Source organism: Ascaphus truei, chromosome 3 (genome assembly GCF_040206685.1).
Source record: "Ascaphus truei isolate aAscTru1 chromosome 3, aAscTru1.hap1, whole genome shotgun sequence".
Taxonomy (NCBI): Eukaryota; Metazoa; Chordata; class Amphibia; order Anura; family Ascaphidae; genus Ascaphus; species Ascaphus truei.
In genome coordinates, this window is record NC_134485.1 from 429,921,266 (window position 1) to 429,942,560 (window position 21,295).

Here is a 21,295-nt window from a genome sequence, read left to right on the forward strand (position 1 = left end):
GAGTTAGCCCTTAAAAGGGATAGGCGTTTGTTGTTTTCAAATGTTTCGCTGAAGCAGTGAATACAGATGGTGACCCACGAGCGGTACTGATTCTGCAAGTAAAGGCTGCCACACCGCATAGGACTACCAGCTGTGAATGGAGTATATGCAGAAAAGTGTGAAAATTGATGCAAGACTGTGCTGAAGCAGGGGAATTTTTAGCAAACATATGCTGAGTGTAAAATTGCCCTACCGGGGAAAAAGGGATTGCAGAACTGTGTAAATGGTATTCCAAAGCCAATTGCTGAGTGTTGAGTCACCCTGCCGGGAGTGAAAGAAATATTCCACTGCAAAGAATGTTTTTTTTTCTGCCAGTAAAAAAGTCTGTCTATGTATCTTGGGAGTAAAACAGGCACCCAAAGTGTGAAGTGTGAATGCCATAATACCCAAAGATGAGACTGAAAATTACTGAACTCAAGCAGAAAACCAAATTCTGTTGCTGAAGCGGAGGGATTGCAAATAGCAAGTAAATAGTGTAAAGAAAATGCCTTTGCTGAAGCCAGAAAATGGGCAGCTAGCAAGCACTGTATTTAAAGAAATAGAACCCAGCTGAAGTCAAATACAGACTCTGTAAAAATAGGGAAGAAAATGTGTTCCTGTTGTAAAGAACCCCACCACACGGAGCAGTGTCCCTTCAGGCCTTATTCAGACGATGAGAATAAATGCATGCACAGTAATGCTAATGTTATAAAACTTACCCAAGGGAAGAAAAAGTCTACAGAGAGGCCTGTGAGAGCTCCGACCTCTACAAGCAAAATATGCCCACCTGTAGGACTACCACCATTTGGGGTTCTAGCAAATACAGTGACAACAGCTGCAATAGCGCCTCCTGAGGTCAGGAAAAAAAATATACCTGATGGCCTCAAAATGGAGGACAAAATACAACGTTCCTGTAATGAACCCTACCCCACGGAAGAGTGGCCCTTCCAGTCCGATGAGGAGGAAGACATCTCTTATGGGGAACCCAAACCGAGTCACACCCACAAAACACCCAAAGAATGGTGGGGGTGCCTGAACTTGGTACGAACCGAAAAGACCGCTCCCTATGATGACGAATATGATCGGCAGGAGAAAGAACGGGAGCAGTGGATTACCGAATATTTCTGTCAGCTATTACGTTTGCAAGAAAAGCCGGGTGGATCCAGTGACGCTGCTAAAATTTCAAATGAAGATGGAGACCCCAGTATCCCTGAGGGGACGGTGTCATCTAAAACAAAAAGGCGAAAAAAGAAAAGCGGTTCTTCACTTACCGTGGAAGGAGCAGACACATCTGCAGATCTTGCGGAGGAAAAGGGGGTCCGAAATGCCCTGCAGCCTAGAGAAAATGGAGAAGTCGTCCCGCGGATGACCGAATATCCAGAGGGCCCAAGGCAGAAATCGTGTACCCCAAAGAAGTGTCTGTCCAGTGCTAATAGTGAGAAACCCTCAACCAACCATCCCAGGGAAGCGGAGCCGGAACCGGTGAGTGACGATCCCTAGACCAGCCCTGGGGATGCCCTGAAGGTTGCCAGGCGTGACTGTGATCGGCTACGGGAAAATAACGTGAAGCTACAGAAAGATGTGCTCACAATGTACTCTTTGGCCAGGACAGAATTGGACGATCTCAAGACTGAGCTAGATACAGCAAACTCTACTATTACCGTCATGGATGAAAAGCAGAGCCAATCTGATAAAATGATGGCTAAGCTGAAGCGGAAGTATGAGGAGGCACTGAAGCAGATGACAGTCTTCCAGCAAGAGATGCACACTCTTCGCATATAGCTGAATGCCTCACAACAGGTGGTCAACAGTGTCTGGACAGAGGTAGACGTATCTCAGAAGGAGGTTCCTACACTCCGCAGAGCACTGGATGCCTCACATCATGAGATCAACAGCTGCCGCACAGAACTGGAAGTCTCCAGAAAGGAACTTCACAGTCTCACTGAGGAGCTGGACATTTCAAAGAAAACTATCCTACATCTTAACTTAGATCTCAAAGTCTCTCAGAAGGAGCTTCAGAACCTAAACCTGGAGATGGAAGTCTCACGCCAGGAGACAGCCCGCCTCCTAGCAGATGTGCAAAAATGGAAGGTGGACTGCAAGGAGGCCCTGAATAGTACAGAGACTGAAAAAAGAGAAAATTTAAGATTAAAAAAAGAAAATTCTGAGTTGACAGAACACGTCAAGGGAAAGAATGAAAGCTGCATGAGCTTAAAGAAATAAATAAACTTTTGGAAGATGAAAAGTTTGAAGCAGAGCACCGACTGCAGAACCAACTGCAAGGTCTGCGTACGCACCTCCAGTATGCTGAGGAGAAGCAGCAAACGCTGCAGGAAGAAAAGCTGCAGGCTGCTAAAGAGGTACAAGCGCTGCAGGAACGTCTGAATACCCAGTACGTCCCCAGAGAGCAGTATGAGGAGCTAAAGGCCACGCTGCATGTCTTCAGAGCATTATTGGAGGCGGAGCTTCGATACCAGGTGACTCTGTATGAGAGGGAGCGTGAGAAGGCTCAGAAACTGGAGCAAGAGCTGGAGAGACAGAGAGACTGTTCCATTCCCTTGAGTCAGTACACCAAGGAGAAAACAGACGCAGCGGCAACATTGACAACAAAAATTACAGAGCTCCAGAATATGAAGGAGACACTGATACAGACTCAGAGAAAGCAAAGTGCGCAGATAAATTCCCTGAGAAGAGACTTGCAAGACGCACTCAAACAGATTGAGACTCTGCAGACCAGTAACTTACAGATTCCTCCAATACGGAAAAAGGTATTGGCTCTGCCCAAGCACCGGTATCCCACAGTAACCAATGCCCGTGAGGACAAGGGTACAGTGAGAGTTGGGGACTCCACGCACCTTCAAAACAAGATTACGAAGTTTGAGCCACCTAAGAAAGCACTAGCCAAACCTACAGCTGCCCAACAAACAGAGGTAGGAGTGCAGAATCAAAGCCAGAAGAATCCTTAGCTGAGGAAGCTGAAAAGATAGGACGTTCCCTGGAAAGGGAGGTGGAGGTGCAACTCAGTCCCAAAGAAGCTGAACTGGCGACTCCGTTGTGTGGAGGAGGTGCAGAAAGACCGCTTCAGGAGCGGAAAACTCTAAGGGCTAGTCCTAACTGCTCTACAACTGTTGCCATACAGTTTGTCTACAAAAAGAGGAGTGGCCGACGCAACGGAAATCTCATGACCGCGCACTCGGTAAAAAGACTTTACTTGGAAAAAGTCTTCCTTGAGCGACTGAGGAGTGCTGATCTCAAGCACCTTCGGGAGGAGACAAAAATAAACTGGAGAAAGGGCTCCAATCCCAGCGGGACAGAGGGTTCTCTTCCTCCATCCACTCTCATTCAAGTCACAGAAAGATCTCGAATGAGAGTGGAAGGATGGGCTTTGGCCGTGGTAAGGCCGAGCTTCCCACAAACAGGGGAGGTATGTAACAGGGGACTTATCCCTGTTCACAAATGTGCCTCTAATCCAGCATTGTGGTGGTTAACTGCTGGTAGGCAATTAACTAACACCACCTGGCTGATTGCAGGTGGTAGAAAAAGCCTGCCTTTGAGACAGGAAGTGAGACTCCTTAGATCACACCATAGCTGAACTAGGAGACAGAGCAGAGATTCCTTAGTCCACAACTAGGCTGAACCAAGGAAGGACAGATGTCTTGAGCGACAAGCTGACCACAAGACAAAGGGGACAAGATTCTAAACTTGGAGCCTGACATTTCCTGTGCACACAAGGGTGCGTTTCCAAGAGAGCAGAGAAGCTTCACCTACAGCAGCCCAGCTAACAGATAAGACTTTTCGTATAAGACTATTATCTATGTCTATGTGTATTGATAAATGTCTCCATGATTTGGGGCTGGTAAATAGCTTAGCTAACCAACCCAGTCAGAGAGGGCTGAGCTACATGTGTAGATAGTCTCCAAAGCAGAGATAGGTTTTTTTGTTTGGCTTATTCTCTTATGTTGATTTTTGCTGTGTTTAAAGCGACAGGCACAATAAAGCCTTGTTTTTAATTTCACCGTAAAACAGTCTCCATTGTGTACCTCTGCACATGTCCTCCTACAGGGTCCCATGTTAAAATGGACTTGAAGCAAAAGGTGACTGTATGCTTATTTGCATGTCATTACCCAGGATCCCTGGCTGCAGTGGTAGCACTGTGTGCTAAGAGATAATGGGGAAGTGGAGGGCTGCAGACCTGTCTGAGACGTGTGAATGTGCTCACACGCGGGATTTGTATTTGCAGTGCACTGTTCGGGGGAGGGTGTGCGTCACTTTATTAATCACCATAACCTATATAACGTGTGTTTGGGAGATAAGAACGTTTCCTCTGTTAAGAGCCTCAGGATGGCAGCAGCATGTGTCAGGCTCCCAGTGCCGCGGGGGGCTCTCCCACTATCCCACCGGGCAAGAGAACGTCATATGAAGAACTTGCAGATCAGGCAGGAGGCTTTCTACCCCGTCACCTCCAAGAAAGGTAAGAGCCACAGGGGCAACAGTACAAGGGTGATTTAGACTTAAAAAAATATATATATTCATATATATATATATATTTCTTATACTAGTCTGTTGCCTTGTTTATCGAGTACGGATATCCCTGTTTGAGTTTCGCTTTGCAGACTGCATGTTTAACAGGGACTTTTGTTACACCTCTGGACAACTGTTGCTACCATTGGACGAACATTGAAATGAATGCAAATTGAAGCCTTCTGGAGTTAACTTTCCTTATCTGTGCAAACCCCGGAACCTAATTAATCAGTCATAGACTGTATGAATAAACGCTGACCACAATATCACATCTGGTCAGCCAGCGTAGTTACAGATACTACCCCTAAGGTTTCAGTCTCTGCACAGATACCTCAATCTGCCCAAGGGGAACTTCTCTTACCATGAGTTGATGGAAAGGACTCTTCCAATGGGAACATGGCGCCTGTGCATGGCCAGCTAGGAATATTGCAGGACCGGGCCTCCCACCTTCTTTTTCGCCATCTCTTCCTGCAAGGTCCCTCATCATGGCGCCACGACGTCGAATGGCATTGTGTTGCCATGACCATGGGATGTCACGTAACGTCCCGTTGTCATGGCACCGCGACACCATTTGACGTCACAATGAGGGACCCTGCAGGAAGAGATAATGAAGGAGAAGGTAAGAGAATTACAGAGGCCTCGAGCTCTCCACCGGCAATCAGTTTAATTGTGGTGGGGGAGAGCCCGGGGCTTCGCTAACCGCGGGGCTCGAGGCATGTATCATTTCCTTCTGAAGGAGAGGCTGTATGATGTTATTGTGGTGAGCCTAGAACAGGGGTGCGCAAACTGGGGGGTGCAAGATTTTTTTGGGGGGGCCGCGGCAGCTACAGAGGTCCCGCACTCTTCCCCAAGGCATTTAAATTAAATGGCGGGGCACCGCGCGATTACCTTGATTCAGCCGGATTACTGTGATGCATCCAGTGACGCCGCGGGGTCACGTGGCGTCACATGACCCCGCTGCATCATTTGACGCCGGCACAAAGGTAAGGGGGGGGCGCGAGCACTGGGGGAGAGCAGGCAGGAGCACACAGCACCAAATGTTTGTGCACCCCATGCCTAGAGAACGCCATCATGGCAACAAAGCCCTGAGCCAGTCATCGGCCCACAATCCTGGGCTGAACATCCTCTATTCCTACAGATCCTGCAGGGACTTAGGCAGATTACTCAATTAGGATTTCTCATTATTTCCCTGCAATTAGTGATGGGAAATTCTATCCATTTCATTATGTACGCGATTCCACCGTTCTTTCCCCGCCAGTATTTTATTTCTTAAGTGGAGTTTTTCCATTCCATTATCTGTAAGAACTCTGCGGCTAAAGATTGAGATCGGAGTTGAATATTCATCCTGACTAACCTTGGGGAAAGCAGATTACAGTGTTTCAAACGTCTTGTTAAGGCAGCAATATGGAGGTATTGAAAGGTCTTTGTGATACGTATTAAAGCTGCAGACCAACCAATACCCTACATGTGTTTCTTTTTTAAATAAATCAGTTCTGTACTATGTGAAAACACTTGTAGCATTTAAAAAAAAAAAAAAAAACAACAACTCTGAATTACATTTTTAATGTATTATAATGTAACAAGCCTTTTTTGTTTCTATAGCAACCATTTATAGTCACGTCCCCTTCCTCTTCTGAAGCAGGCTCTGTAACACACCCCTTTTTGAGCCCCGCCCTGTCTCTAGCAGCGCACCAATTGTATCTAGTGACTGCCTGGTCACATGATCTTCCCCACAGAACTTTATCATATTAATATGCACATGCATTACACTGAATGCAGAATACTCCACTGCAGCCATTTAGTGAACCCCTGAGTCGAATCTTCGCTGATCGATCACAGGAGAACGGATTGATCGTCAACTTAGCTAATTACTTATCATTGTGTGAAACAAAACGCATCTTGGACAGCTGCTTTAAAATGTCTATTGTACTACCACGCCCATTGTCGATACTATACTATATACTAAATGTCATTTGTTCTTTCTATTATATGTAATAGAAAAATGAACATGTGAGTTTTACCGTATCAGTGTGTTGCTGTAATAATTTAGTATTATTGGCACATGGGACAGGTATCACCATATGAGATGTACCTCTGGCAAACAATGGAAAGACTTACTTTAACAGATGGACATTACTTTATGGACATAGTTACATAGTTACATAGTTACATAGTAGATGAGGTTGAAAAAAGACATAGGTCCATCAAGTTCAACCTATGCTAAATTTAGACATTCTTCTTCTTCTTTAATTGTCCATCTATGTGCCAGAGACATCAAGCTGCGGTCACCTAAAAATGTGGTATTAACGCTCAAAAAAGGGCGAATTCTTTTTATTGTGCAATACATCAACTTTGCACCGCCAAAAATATCGCTTTTTTTATCGGATCCGTTAAAAAAAAGAGGCATAATACACCATTTTTGGGTAAAAACTGCCATATGTCGAGTACCGATATTTATCGGAACGGGATGTACGGCAGAATTACCGCAAATAATGTATCCCCTAGACCAGGCTGGCATTAGTCCCGTCTTTCCTATGGATATATTGGCCCTTATCTACATAGGCCAGATAAGCTAAATGAACCTGAACTAGATGATAAAATAGTTATTAAAATACATTACGGTAAATATTAACCCCAAAGTAGCGCACGGGTCAACTAGCCATGGGTTTCTACGACTAACTGACCAAAAAGGGCTACAAAGTGGTTAATATTAAAATAAAACTATACTACCTAACCCCCTTGCCAACTTTAGAAGCTAGTAAAGCATTGCCATTGCCATGGAATACTTTACTAACCGCCAAGGCAATGAAGGAGTTAATCATCTTTCTTCCCCAACCCCCTTTATCCTCCTGGGGGCCTAACCACCCTCCCTGAGTCAACTAACCCCTACCCCACGACAAACATACCTGTTTTAAAAATAATAATAATAATCACATTAAAAATACATTTTAAGCATAAAACCGTTGATTATCACTGTGGACCACATTAGCAATAAATGGTAAGCTGTAATACAATAAAACATTAATATAAAAAATAAACATTTATAACCCTCCTTCATTACCTTAGTGGCTAACCGCTAAGGTAATGAAGGGGTTAACCCCTCCCGCCACCCATTCGGGACAAGTACCCACCCAACAAGAGTCTCTTCCACCACAGTAATGGGCAATAGTCCTATAAGGCAAATGTGCCTAACAGGACTTTTGTCCCTAGAAAAGAATAAAAATAAACAACAAACAAAACAATGCGTTACAATACATAATAAATACTAAACAATTAAATCCATTGATTGGTACTATGCCTATGTAAGCCCTCAACGGGCACCTAGATAGCATATTGCCAATCAATGAACACCCTAAAAAATAATTGTTATGTACCCAAGCCGGGATGAAGGCTGTCCTCCTCATCGTCAGGGGAAGCCACTGCAACATCCAATGAAGGGCCGATGTCCAACCATAAAAAAAAACCACACAAACAATCCGTGCCCGATGGCCAAGAACAGTAAAACCCCAATAAACACCATAAACAAAAATCGTCGCCCGATGGCACAAAAATGAACAAAAATAAAAAGTAGTCAAAATACTGTAGATCCAGGCCTGATGGCCCGTCTTCCAATCCAGATCCATCCTGGATGAAAGGTGATGGATCCTATACTTGAACAGAGGCAATGCATCCTCCGTTGATAGAAGAGCAGTCTCCGGTGAGTTCTTATTCTTCTTGCAGATGTTGACTCATCGTCCAATTCCTGCCTAATGAAACGTGACAGTCCTTTTATAAGGCCTGTGACGTCATATTTGTCAGTCACATGGTACATCCACCAATCCTATTGGTAGTTGTACCATGTGTTCAGTCATCAGTTTGTTTGAGAATGACCTCTCAACCAACATTGTTGACATCACATGGTACATCAAGCAACCGGGTTGATTTATGTACTTACTATCTGATGCCTTTCCTATTCAGTGCTGTGTCATCACCTTAAAGGGGAGAAATCACAAGGTGACGTACCATCTGATGCCTTTCCTTTTTTGTTTGCTGTGACATCAACCAAACCAAGTTGCTTGATGTACCATGTGATATCATCAATGTTAGTTGAGAGGTCATTCTCAACCAAATTGATGGCTGTTCACATGATACATCCACCAACCCAATTGGTGCATGTACCATGTGATTGTCAAATGGGACGTCACAGGCCTTATATAAGGCCTGTCACGTCTCACTTGACAGGAAGTGGACAACGAGTCCACTTCTGCAAGAGGAAGAAAAGAAAGAAGATCTACTCACCGGAGACTGCTCCTCTATAAAGAGGTTCCATTGCTTCGGGTCAAGTTAAGGATCCATCACCCTTCATCCAGGATGGATCCGGATTGGAAGAAGGGTCATCGGGCCTGGATCTATTTTTACTGCTTTTGATTTTTTGTTTATTTTTGTGTCATCGGGGAAAGATCATTTTTCTGGTGGTAATTTTTTTTACTGTTCTTGGCTATCGGGCCTGGATTGTTTGTGCGGTTTCTTTTAACGGTTGGGCATTGGCCCGTTATTGGATTTTGCAGCGGGTGCCCCTGATGATGATTAGGATGGCCTTCATGTCAGCATGCGTAAGTAACACTTTTATTTATTTAGGGTGTTTATTGTTTGGCAATGTGGGTATCTAGGCCCCCGTTGAGGGTTTCGGTCAGCACAGTGGCAATGGCGTAGGATTTATTATGTATTGAAATTTATATTTTGTTTAATGCCTATTTTTATGTTATTCAATGTGCAAAAGGGGTTAGCCCTTAGCGTTTAGCCACTGAGGTAATGAGAGGGAGGGGGTTATTAATGTTTTTTTAATATCGTTAATGTTTTTTTTGTATTACAACTTACCATTTATTGCCAATGTGGATTTATTGCCAATCTAGGCACCCCATTGAGACAATGGTTTTATGTGTAAAATTTATTTTTAATGTGATTATTATTATTTTTTAACCGTCTATTTATTATTTTTAGACGATATTATTATTATTAGACCAAAACGTAGACTATTTTGCAATAAGTTTTAAAAAAATTCACTTCAAGACCCATAATTGCCTGTGAATTAGAGGGGGAAAGAGGGGCAGAGAAGGGCAGAGAGAGGGGGATAGAGAGGGGCAGAGACCAAGACTGAAACCGAGAGAGAGACCGAGAGAGACCGAGAGAGCCCGAGAGAGCGAGAGACCGAGATCGAGAGAGACACAGAGAGACCGAGAGCGTCAGGCATGTGGAAGAATGTCCCAACATCGAATATGCTTTTCCAGTTGGGGAGATGGAGGGGTTAAAATAAGCGAGAAAAACAAAGCGAGAGGAAAGAGCAGAGAACGCCCACAGCGTCACTCATTTATTAAAAACATTAAAAAAAAACACGGGTAATAATTCAAGTCACATTGGGTCAGATATAGAAAGGAAGTGTCCCCAAACAGGCGAGCAGGACAAGGACATTATCGCACCGGCAGCTTTGCCACAGCAGGCGCCACACGTCCCCAGACGCGCGTGAATGCTTTTCTATATCTGACACAATGTGAGTTGAATGATTACCTGTTTTTTTTAAACGTTTTTAATAAAGTGAATGACACTGTGGGCGTTCTCTGCGCTGTCCTCTCTCTCTCTGTCTTTGCATGTACTAACGGAGGCGCGGAACACGTCCAAGGAGAGCGCCCCGCGCCTGGATCCCTCTGCAAATCGCACAAAGAACTTTTTATTATCGTTTTCTTCACAGATCAGACTTTTCCACTATTCGTGTTTTTCACGTTGGACTTAATTTTATTCATTTTTTTATGCACTGTAAGAGACGTGTGCAGAGGTACATGTATGTATGTATGTATGTATGTATGTATGGCACTATGTAAGAGACGTGTGCAGAGGTACATGTATGTATGTATGTATGTATGGCACTATGTAAGAGACGTGTGCAGAGGTACATGTATGTATGTATGTATGGCACTATGTAAGAGATGTGTGCAGAGGTACATGTATGTATGTATGTATGTATGTATGGCACTATGTAAGAGATGTGTGCAGAGGTACATATATGTATGTATGTATGTATGTATGGCACTATGTAAGAGACGTGTGCAGAGGTACATATATGTATGTATGTATGTATGGCACTATGTAAGAGATGTGTGCAGAGGTACATATATGTATGTATGTATGTATGTATGTATGGCACTATGTAAGAGACGTGTGCAGAGGTACATATATGTATGTATGTATGTATGTATGGCACTATGTAAGAGACGTGTGCAGAGGTACATATATGTATGTATGTATGTATGTATGGCACTATGTAAGAGATGTGTGCAGAGGTACATATAATGGAGACCGATTTGGGTGCAATCATATCTTGGTTTTATTGAGCCTGTTCCTTTATCCAGGCAAAACATACAAAAACAACAAAATAACAAACCCCTATCCCTGTGTAAAGGCTAACTTACTTCCCCAGTCCCTATCTGCAGGACTGGAGGGATATTCCCATTACCAGCCTATCACCCAAAGTCTCAGGAGATACCTTAAGCAGGTGGCCCCCCATGTCAGTCTCTGGCAGGTTCCTGGGTCCTCTGTGTCCAGCAAATATTGGTCTCAGGGTCTCTTTGTGTCTTGATCTCAGCACAGGCTTTGTGCTCAAGACAGTGTCTGTGTGCAGGCTTCTCTGCTCTCCTTCTGTCAGCCCAAATGTGAGCTAAGGAATCTCTCTCCCATCAGGCTTTTCTCAGAGTCTGGTTGATTGCCTGTGTACAATTAACCAGCTCGCTGCTGGATTTAGAGGCAGTGTCTCTCAAACAGTGATAAGTCCCTGTTACAGGCACATTGTTTTTTTTTTTATGAATCAGTAATATTGTTTTATTAATAGATTTGGTTTATCACTGGAACACTTGCTTAAATCCCGACATCATTTCTTAATTGCCACAGCTTGGTAGAGCACTCTCACACCTTTAACACTTCAAATAAGTGAGAACTTCAATGATATATTATACCTTTCTTATTTGGACTAACAGAATATATTTTTAAGACAAGCTCTCAAGAACTTGCAGTACTGTTTGACCTGTGGAACAGAGCTCCGCTCCTGAAAGCTTGTGGTTAAAAATAGAGCCTTCTATTGAAAAAGTCACTTCTTTTTAGCAACATTTCAAACAAACGAACATGGCTTTTGCCACGAATACATGATGGTGTTTTAGCGCGTTAGTAAGGGGAAAGGGTTTAGAAAACAGGAATAATATGGGCACGCGTTTTTACTAAATGTTTACATCTTCTTGGTTTGGGAAGTTCCCCCCCCCACATTGATCACCCGTTTAGGGTGTGTGGGAGGCTACAGTGACACAAGAAGCTTCAGTCCCAGCTTCAGCACAGGTGGCTCAATCGAAGACTGAGACACTGATTGAACCACCTGTGCTGAAGCAGGGGTATATCCTGAAAACCTGAGCTGTTGGTGGCCCTTGAGGACTGGAGTTGCCCAGCCCTGATCTAAACCATCCTAGCTTCTTGTGTCACTGTTCCCTCCCATAATCAGTATTGGGCATTGTGGATTCTGGAGGTGTAAGGGTAATCTTTGGTTGCAGGTTATATTGCAGCTCAGATTCCCTGTTGAGGAAGCTTTGATAGTATAGGATGGGAGGCTGTGTCCCTGAAAGGGGCTGTGTCCCTGAAACGTCACTATTACTGCTCTTAATATTAAGTAACTACAGAGCACATTTTTGCATCAGTTTTTCCCGGGCTTCTCAGGAGCGGAGCTGTGTTTATTTCCGCTGCAGGGACCCCCTTCTCCCAGAGATACTTACCTCTGTAGGGGGCGCCAGTACCTGCAGCCAGGAAACGGTATGCCTAACAAAATGGCGGCTTCAATGTCCAGCATCGTGTGGGCCAATCGGAAGCCATGACATCATCCCTTGAGGCTTCCTATTGGACCGCGTGCAAAAAAGAAAAATCGCTGCGTGCTACATGTTTTGCTGCTTTAAAGGAGGAATCCAAGACGTGTTCTTTATTTTTTTAATACAAGTTTGGAGCAGGAGGTCTCTGGAGCTGAAACCCTATTCATTTCAGCTCTGGGACCCCCAGCTTCTGCAGATACTTACCTTCCGAAGCGGGGTGCCGGTATGTCTGCGGAGTTTAAAGGTCCAGGTCACATGGGCCAGTAAAGAAACAACACTGTCCTGCGCTCGAGTAAGGCGTCACCGTAAGACGTTATGGCTTCCTATTGGCCCGCAGGGCCGGGGAGCTTTGAAAAGCAGCCATATAGTGAACCCTGTAGCGGCTATCGGCACCTCCTATGGAGGGAGGTGAGTATCTCAGGAAGCAGGGGCTCCCTGGCGTTGAAATGAATGGGGTACAGCTCTGGAGACCTCCGGCTTGGATTGCCTCTTTAGGGTGAAGAACACAAAGTTGGAAGGGGATTCCGGAGACAGGATATGGCTGCTATGTCTGACACTGGCTTCAATATACCCTGGTCTAGGCTAAAGGAGTAGGCGGCATGGAAACCCTTTCCACGCTGGTCCTGACATTAGAAGAAAACATGTCCTATTATTGCTGAAGAACAAACAAGTTCCTTAAAGAGTGAAAACAGAAACATTCTTACCCTGTAATAATAATCTCGGGATATGTCTGTGTTCCAAGGTTCCAGGCGCCTCCTGTGATTGGCCATTCCTGCGTACAAACAGAGTTACGTCAACTGAGCATTAACACTGTAACACTGTAACACTGCAACACTGCAACACTGCAACACTGCAAAACTGCAACACTGCAAAACTGCAACACTGCAACACTGCAACACTGCAACACTGCAACACTGTAGGCACAGGTCCCTGCAAAATGTCTATGTAAAGCGCTGCGTAAACCTAGCAGCGCTATACAAGAACATGCTATTATTATTATTTATGAAGGGCAAGATATAAGGACGATAAGGACAAGCTTGTGCCCAAAGTTGGAATAGAGGGGGTGGGGAATGACACAGGAAACAACCTTACTCTCTAGTCCGTAGGAAACGCCAGTTCCTCCATCTGTCTTGTTTGTATTCTTACTTGAAAAGAACCTTTAGGAGGTTCAGGGGTCCTCATATTTTTTGTATATCACCACCTCGGTGTTCACAATAATCGTTTGGGGGACACCATGCTTATATTTGGCACTGCTCATCAACATATTTATATACTGTATACCAACAACATATATTTAAAAAATACTGGAGCTGTATATAAACAATGAGCCTTCAATATAATAAAAGGATTCATATTCCCCAAGCAGCCTGACAACCTGCGCTAAGGTACGTTTCTCCCCCTGACACCTCATTTAAAGCACACACAATGGAGAAGGTTACCATTAATTTGGCTACAATCCCAATCAACTTGTCTAGATATTACACAGCCTAAATCAAAACAAAAAGCCGCTAATGAGGATAAATATTCGGAAGCAGCTTAATTTCTCTCTAGAACGTTAATAATGAATCTGTTTAACATTCCAGGTATAAATTAGCCGTTTACCTTACACTAAATGGGACACGTCTCATGCCATCAATAAACATGACTGTAATTAGGTGTATGGTAAATATTCAGTAATTGTTCTTTAGCACCACATTGAGATTATTATTGTTTACAAGGACTTGCTTTGTCAAGTTATATTTAAATATTAACATTTTGTTGTCTGTTTTCTGGTGTACTTATTGCCACGCTCAGTAGCACTGCTTTTTGACACTAATATATATGCTGTATATATGATGTGAGGGTGGGTTTTGGGGTTCTGGAGCTTGCTGGGTTATGCAGCTGCTGTTGCATGGAGGTGGAGCCCTCCTCCCCATGGATTAAAGCTCGCCCCGCCCGCCCCACTTTCCAAATAGCAGTTTTCATCATGTCCCTGTGTATCACAGACCCAGTATGGTCTCTCTTCCTCCAGCAGAAAAGAGAGGTGTATGAGAATTGTGCCAGGTAGTGTTGGGACCTGCATTGGTCATGCCGTGAAGTGGCTGCAGACTTACAGTATAACCTTTTGGCCAAAGGGTTTAACTAAATGACCCTTACTCATGAGCAGGTAATCACTGAGGTATTGCACTATATGTTGTGTCATTTTGTATGTTCCACTGGCATTTCTGTTTTTTTATAGTACAGAGGTGCTCAACTACAGTCCTCAAGACACCCCAACAAGTCAGGTTTTAAGGATATCCCATCTTTATTTAAATAGCGCCCACAGTGTACTGTAAAAGACAAAACAGGGAATTCTAATACAATAAGTGTAGCAAACAAAATCAGACAATAGGAAAGGAAATCCCAGCCCCACAGAGCTTACAATCTAAGTGGTATGTTGGGAGAGTTAAAGAGACAGAAGGGGAGGGAATAAGTGCAGTAGATGGCAGTGCTTGGCCACAGTGGTTGGTAGAAGTGACTGTGAGACAGTAGCCATGAGTCCAGCCTAGGCTATCAAAATGGTTCATTTAAGAGGCGTGTATTAAGGTTTGACTTAAAGGTGGGAGACAGGGTGCTTGGTGTACACGGAGTGTGACAGAGTTCCACAGGTAAGGGGCAGTGAGGGAAAAGGGTTTAAGGCGAGAGAGAGTAATAGAGGTGAAAGGAGTGGTAAGGAGATAGTTATCAACAGAGCGTAAGAGATGAGCAGGGGCGTAACAAGAGATTAGAGATGATATGTTGGGAGGACAAGATGAGTGGAGAGCCATGAAGGTAAGGAGGAGAACATTGTAGGTGATCTGAAACTTGATGAGATTTAAGGAGGAGATGAGATGAGACTGTTCTGGAAGAAATGTCAATAATTTGGGCAGCAGAATTTTGGATAGATTGCAAAAGCGAAAGTTGTGAGGCAGGGAGGCCTTTTAGCTGTATGTTACAATAACCCAGATAGGGGTTATCCCAGAGGATAAGGGCAGTGTAACAGGGGACTTATCCCTGTTCACAAATGTGCTTCTAATCCAGCAGTGTGGTGGTTAACTGCTGGTAGCAAATTAACTAACACCACCTGCCTGATTACAGGTGGTAGAAAAAGCCTGCCTTTGAGACAGGAAGTGACTCCTTAGCTCACGTGTAAGCTGAACTTTGGAGACAGAGCAGAGGTTCTTGAGTCTCCCAGGAGAGACTGACCAAGAGAACACAGATCTCTGGAGCTGACAGGGAAAACTTCTAAACCTTTATGCTGACACACCCTGAGGGAAGGGAGCTGAACCAGGAACAGAGAAGATTTTCCCTCCAAACTACAAGGAACAGATCAGACTTTTATTACAAGACTTTTTATATCTGTTCATTTCATGCTATGTGTTTGGGGCTGGGAGACATGCTTAACTAAGGGAGTTGTGAATTGCATGGTATTTCACTAGAACCACTCCCAAGTGAATATAAGCTGTGTTTCCCCCTTGTTTGGATGGTTTCCTAATGTTGAGGAAAAGGCACAATAAAGCCTCGTTATAATTTCACCTTATAAAGTCTCCAATTGTGTACCTCTGTGAAAGTCCGTCTACAGACAGGCATTAGAGTTTTGCAATGCTATGGGGAGGAAATTCTAGCCATGGCGTGTATGTGAAGAGAGAAGGAAAGAGCCAAATGTCCCTCATAGGCAACATGGTGACAGGATAGATGGTAGAACCGTTTACTGTTATGGAAAAAGGGGATATTAGGTGAGGGGTGTGGAAGTATAATATTTTCAAATTATTAACATATGCATAACTATAACCAAGCTTTTGTCTTTTCTAGAAGCTATATTATGGGTAGCAGGGAAATAGTGTATATGTGATGGCCAGGCATCATAAGTATTTCTTTGTGTTTAGTCTGCTAAAATATATAGCAAATGTTTAACCCATAACGACATCATATAAGATAAGAAATGAGAAGCCAAGTTAAAGTGCTAAATATACTGATATATGAAATTAAGCATGCCCGTCCCCTTTTTGGGGTATAAGTTAGAGGGCTTAGGACTATTATTTCAGTGCCTTTGTGTCAGTCAGACAGCAATGTTTGATTCGTATTAAACGCACTCTGGCATACAGCTGTTTGCAGTAACGGTTCTCTATACAAACTGCTTACCAAAAGACACGTGTGGGAGTTTTTCCACGACAGGGGAAATATGAGAAGCTCAGTTTTAGACATATTAAGCTTAAGGTGGCAGAGCACCATCCGCGAGGATATAGCCAGGAGGCAATCTAAGACTTGGGACTGGATAGCAGGTGAGAGGGTACGGAAGGAAAGATATATATACGTGTTAGGACCTGCAAATTTGGTTATGCCGTGAAGCGGCTTGTAGGCTTATAAAGCTTTGGCCAAAGGGTTTAACTAAATGACCTTACTCATAAGAATATTATTATATACTATTTACTATATATTTTGTCACATTGGATGTAGCTTTGGGCTTTTCTGTCTTTCGTTTTATACATCTGTGTATCATCTGCATAGAGATGATACCTGTGGCGAAAATGGGGGTAATCAGCGCATTAATTAAGGCAGTGGGCTCAGCTGGTTACCCCTATTTCGCGTTGGGGATGAAGGGGTTAATTCTATATGCATGGCTGTCACCAGTTTGCAGGCTAATCTCTACCTGCAGTGAAGTGCCTTTCTGTTTAAAATGTACAGGCCGGATGCTATTTTTTTGTCTGCCTGCCTTTGTAAGGCAGTAAGGAACAAATGTTATGCATACAGGAGCCCCCTGTTGGGATGAAAGATCCCAGATTCGTAAAGTGTCACTTAATCAGGATGTTTCTGAGTAGCAGATCCTGTTACTCCTCCTGGATATTTCACACCTCGGGACCCAAACTCCAGACATTGCGTCCCCAGAAATGAGTGCCCCTTTTTACTTAGCAGTGCTACCAAGCTGCTTACTGAGCATGCTCAGAGATACCTGAGCTGGCTGTAGGACTGGCCCATGTGACCTGGCAGGTTCTGATAGGAGGAAGATAATTCCTTGCCAATGGGATGAGGCTAATGTATCCCTTCAAAGGCCCTTGTCCTTAAAAAGGCCTGTACCCCTCATTCCTGGGTTATTCCTGTTTTTGTGGTTGCTGTGTTGTTTTTGCTGTTGCTGCTGTTACCTGATTTCTTCAAGCGGATAAGACCTAAGTACAGCGGCTATGTTTCCTGAACGCAAGGGGTTCCCGCAGCCCGTGTGTCCTGCGATTCCCGCAGCCCGTGTGTCCTGCGATTCCCGCAGCCCCTGTGTCCTGCGATTCCCGCAGCCCGTGCGTCCTGCGATTCCCGCAGCCCGTGCGTCCTGCGATTCCCTCAGCCCGTGCGTCCTGCGATTCCCGCAGCCCGTGCGTCCTGCGATTCCCGCAGCCCGTGCGTCCTGCGATTCCCGCAGCCCGTGCGTCCTGCGATTCCCGCAGCCCGTGCGTCCTGCGATTCCCGCAGCCCGTGCGTCCTGCGATTCCCGCAGCCCGTGCGTCCTGCGATTCCCGCAGCCCGTGCGTCCTGCGATTCCCGCAGCCCGTGCGTCCTGCGATTCCCGCAGCCCGTGCGTCCTGCGATTCCCGCAGCCCGTGCGTCCTGCGATTCCCGCAGCCCGGGCGTCCTGCGATTCCCGCAGCCCGTGCGTCCTGCGATTCCCGCAGCCCGCGCGTCCTGCGATTCCCGCAGCCCGGGCGTCCTGCGATTCCCGCAGCCCGCGCGTCCTGCGATTCCCGCAGCCCGCGCGTCCTGCGATTCCCGCAGCCCGCGCGTCCTGCGATTCCCGCAGCCCGCGCGTCCTGCGATTCCCGCAGCCCGCGCGTCCTGCGATTCCCGCAGCCCGCGCGTCCTGCGATTCCCGCAGCCCGCGCGTCCTGCGATTCCCCCTGCGATTCCCGCAGCCCGTGCTTCCTGCGATTCCCGCAGCCCGTGCGTCCTGCGATTCCCGCAGCCCGTGCGTCCTGCGATTCCCGCAGCCCGTGCGTCCTGCGATTCCCTCAGCCCGTGCGTCCTGCGATTCCCGCAGCCCGTGCGTCCTGCGATTCCCTCAGCCCGTGTGTCCTGCGATTCCCGCAGCCCGTGCGTCCTGCGATTCCCGCAGCCCGTGCGTCCTGCGATTCCCGCAGCCCGTGCGTCCTGCGATTCCCGCAGCCCGTGCTTCCTGCGATTCCCGCAGCCCGTGTGTCCTGCGATTCCCGCAGCCCGTGGGTCCTGCGATTCCCGCAGCCCGTGGGTCCTGCGATTCCCGCAGCCCGTGGGTCCTGCGATTCCCGCAGCCCGTGCGTCCTGCGATTCCCGCAGCCCGTGCGTCCTGCGATTCCCGCAGCCCGTGCGTCCTGCGATTCCCGCAGCCCGTGCGTCCTGCGATTCCCGCAGCCCGTGCGTCCTGCGATTCCCGCAGCCCGTGCGTCCTGCGATTCCCGCAGCCCGTGCGTCCTGCGATTCCCGCAGCCCGTGCGTCCTGCGATTCCCGCAGCCCGTGCGTCCTGCGATTCCCTCAGCCCGTGTGTCCTGCGATTCCCGCAGCCCGTGTGTCCTGCGCTTCCCTCAGCCCGTGCGTCCTGCGATTCCCGCAGCCCGTGCGTCCTGCGATTCCCGCAGCCCGTGCGTCCTGCGATTCCCGCAGCCCGTGCGTCCTGCGATTCCCGCAGCCCGTGCGTCCTGCGATTCCCGCAGCCCGTGCGTCCTGCGATTCCCGCAGCCCGTGCGTCCTGCGATTCCCTCAGCCCGTGTGTCCTGCGATTCCCGCAGGCCGTGTGTCCTGTGTGTCCTGCGATTCCCGCAGCCCGTGTGTCCTGCGATTCCCGCAGCCCGTGTGTCCTGCGATTCCCGCAGCCCCTGTGTCCTGCGATTCCCGCAGCCCGTGTGTCCTGCGATTCCCGCAGCCCGTGTGTCCTGCGATTCCCGCAGCCCGTGCGTCCTGCGATTCCCGCAGCCCGTGCGTCCTGTGATTCCCGCAGCCCGTGCGTCCTGCGATTCCCGCAGAATCTGTGTCCTGCGATTCCCGCAGCCCGTGCGTCCTGTGATTCCCGCAGCCCGTGTGTCCTGCGATTCCTGCAGCCCGTGTGTCCTGCGATTCCCGCAGCCCCTGTGTCCTGCGATTCCCGCAGCCCGTGTGTCCTGCGATTCCCGCAGCCCTTGTGTCCTGCGATTCCTGCAGCCCGTGTGTCCTGTGATTCCCGCAGCCCGTGTGCCCTGCGATTCCCGCAGCCCGTGTGCCCTGCGATTCCCGCAGCCCGTGTGCCCTGCGATTCCCGCAGCCCGTGTGTCCTGCGATTCCCTCAGCCCGTGTGTCCTGCGATTCCCGCAGCCCGTGTGTTTGTTCCTGCCTGGACAGGACATTGTGCTTTCTTTTGGAACCAGCAGGCATTAGGAGCTGCTTATTATTCCATCTCCTGGTAGAAATGATCTTAATTTACCTCTCCCTCACTTATGCCATATACCCCAGTTCCCCTCCCTCATTTGTTATTGTTTGGCCTTTTACAATAAAAGAACAAAACGAAAGAAGGACTCAGTGTGCATTTAAGGGGAGCGAGTGAATTTCCTGACACTGTACCACTTGTCACGGTGTGCACGAGTCAGAATAATGGCTTTGAGGGCAATGATCCATTACTTGTTCTTAGAATGTATATCTTGTACTCAACTTCGTTCCTGATGTTTTTCCACCTTGCTGAAGTAGAAATCCCTGTATAAATGCAAGGTAAGAACATCCTTCACCCGCTATGCATGTATTATGCATAGGTACGAGGTGGAGAACACATTTTTGGGAATCACACAGAATTGATAGCGTGTTCCTGACCTCTGCTGAAGAACTATCTGGAAGACGATCTGTACGGCTAGGAAGCAATCATTAAGGTTGGCTTTACCCAACAGAGTGGGCTGTTCCCTTAGTGAATTCCCAACGGTCAATGTTGGCATGTATGTATATTTATTTATATAGCGCTATTTATGTGCATAGAGCAGGTGAAGGGCAGGGGTGGGGGGGTGAAGGGCAGGGGTGAAGGGCAGGGGTGGGGGGTGAAGGGCAGGGGTGGGGGGTGAAGGGCAGGGGTAGGGGGGATGAAGGGCAGGGGGGTGAATGGCAGGGGTGGGGGGGGTGACGGGCAGGGGTGGGGGGGTGAAGGGCAGGGGTAGGGGGGTGAAGTGCAGGGGTAGGGGGCAGGGGTGAAGAGCAGTGGTAGGGGCGGGGGTGAAGGGCAGGGGTAGGGGCGGGAATGAAGGGCAGGGGGGGGGTGAAGGGCAGTGGTGAAGGGCAGGGGAGGGGGGGTGAAGGCAGGGGTGGGGGGGTGAAGGGCAGGGGTGAAGGGCAGGGGTTGGGGGGGTGAAGGGCAGGGGTGGGGGGGTGAAGGGCAGGGGTAGGGGGGGTGAAGGGCAGGGGTAGGGGGGTGAAGGGCAGGGGGGGTGAAGGGTGGGGTGGGGGTGGGGGGTGAAGGGCAGGCATAGGGGGGGTGAAGGGCAGGGGGGGTGAAGGGCAGGGGTAGGGGGGTGAAGGGCAGGGGTAGGGGGGGTGAAGGGCAGGGGCAGGGGAGGTGAAGGGCAGGGGCAGGGGGGGTGAAGGGTGGGGTGGGGGGTGAAGGGCAGGCATAGGGGGGGTGAAGGGCAGGGGGGGTGAAGGGCAGGGGTGGGGGGGTGAAGGGCAGGGGTAGGGGGGTGAAGGGCAGGGGTAGGGGGGGTGAAGGGCAGGGGCAGGGGAGGTGAAGGGCAGGGGCAGGGGGGGTGAAGGGCAGGGGGAGTGAAGGGCAGGGGGGGTGAAGGTCAGGGGGTGAAGGGCAGGGGGGGTGAAGGGCAGGGGGGGTGAAGGGCAGGGGGGTGAAGGGCGGGGGGGGGGGAAGGGTAGGGGTAGGGGGGGTGAAGGGCAGGGATAGGGGGGGTGAAGGGCAGGGGTGGGG

General features: G+C 47.8%; 1 protein-coding gene across 4 annotated transcripts in view; it reads right to left on the bottom strand.

The window, feature by feature from the left end:
* The window catches only part of STXBP5L (syntaxin binding protein 5L), a 575,500-nt gene that overhangs the window by 142,525 nt on the left and 411,680 nt on the right, over positions 1-21,295 (bottom strand). For all 4 annotated transcript variants that reach the window (XM_075592898.1, XM_075592896.1, XM_075592897.1 and 1 more), the window contains exon 13: positions 13,118-13,185. In XM_075592898.1, coding sequence (XP_075449013.1) covers positions 13,118-13,185 — 68 coding nt within the window. The remainder of the gene's footprint in view (positions 1-13,117; positions 13,186-21,295) is intronic.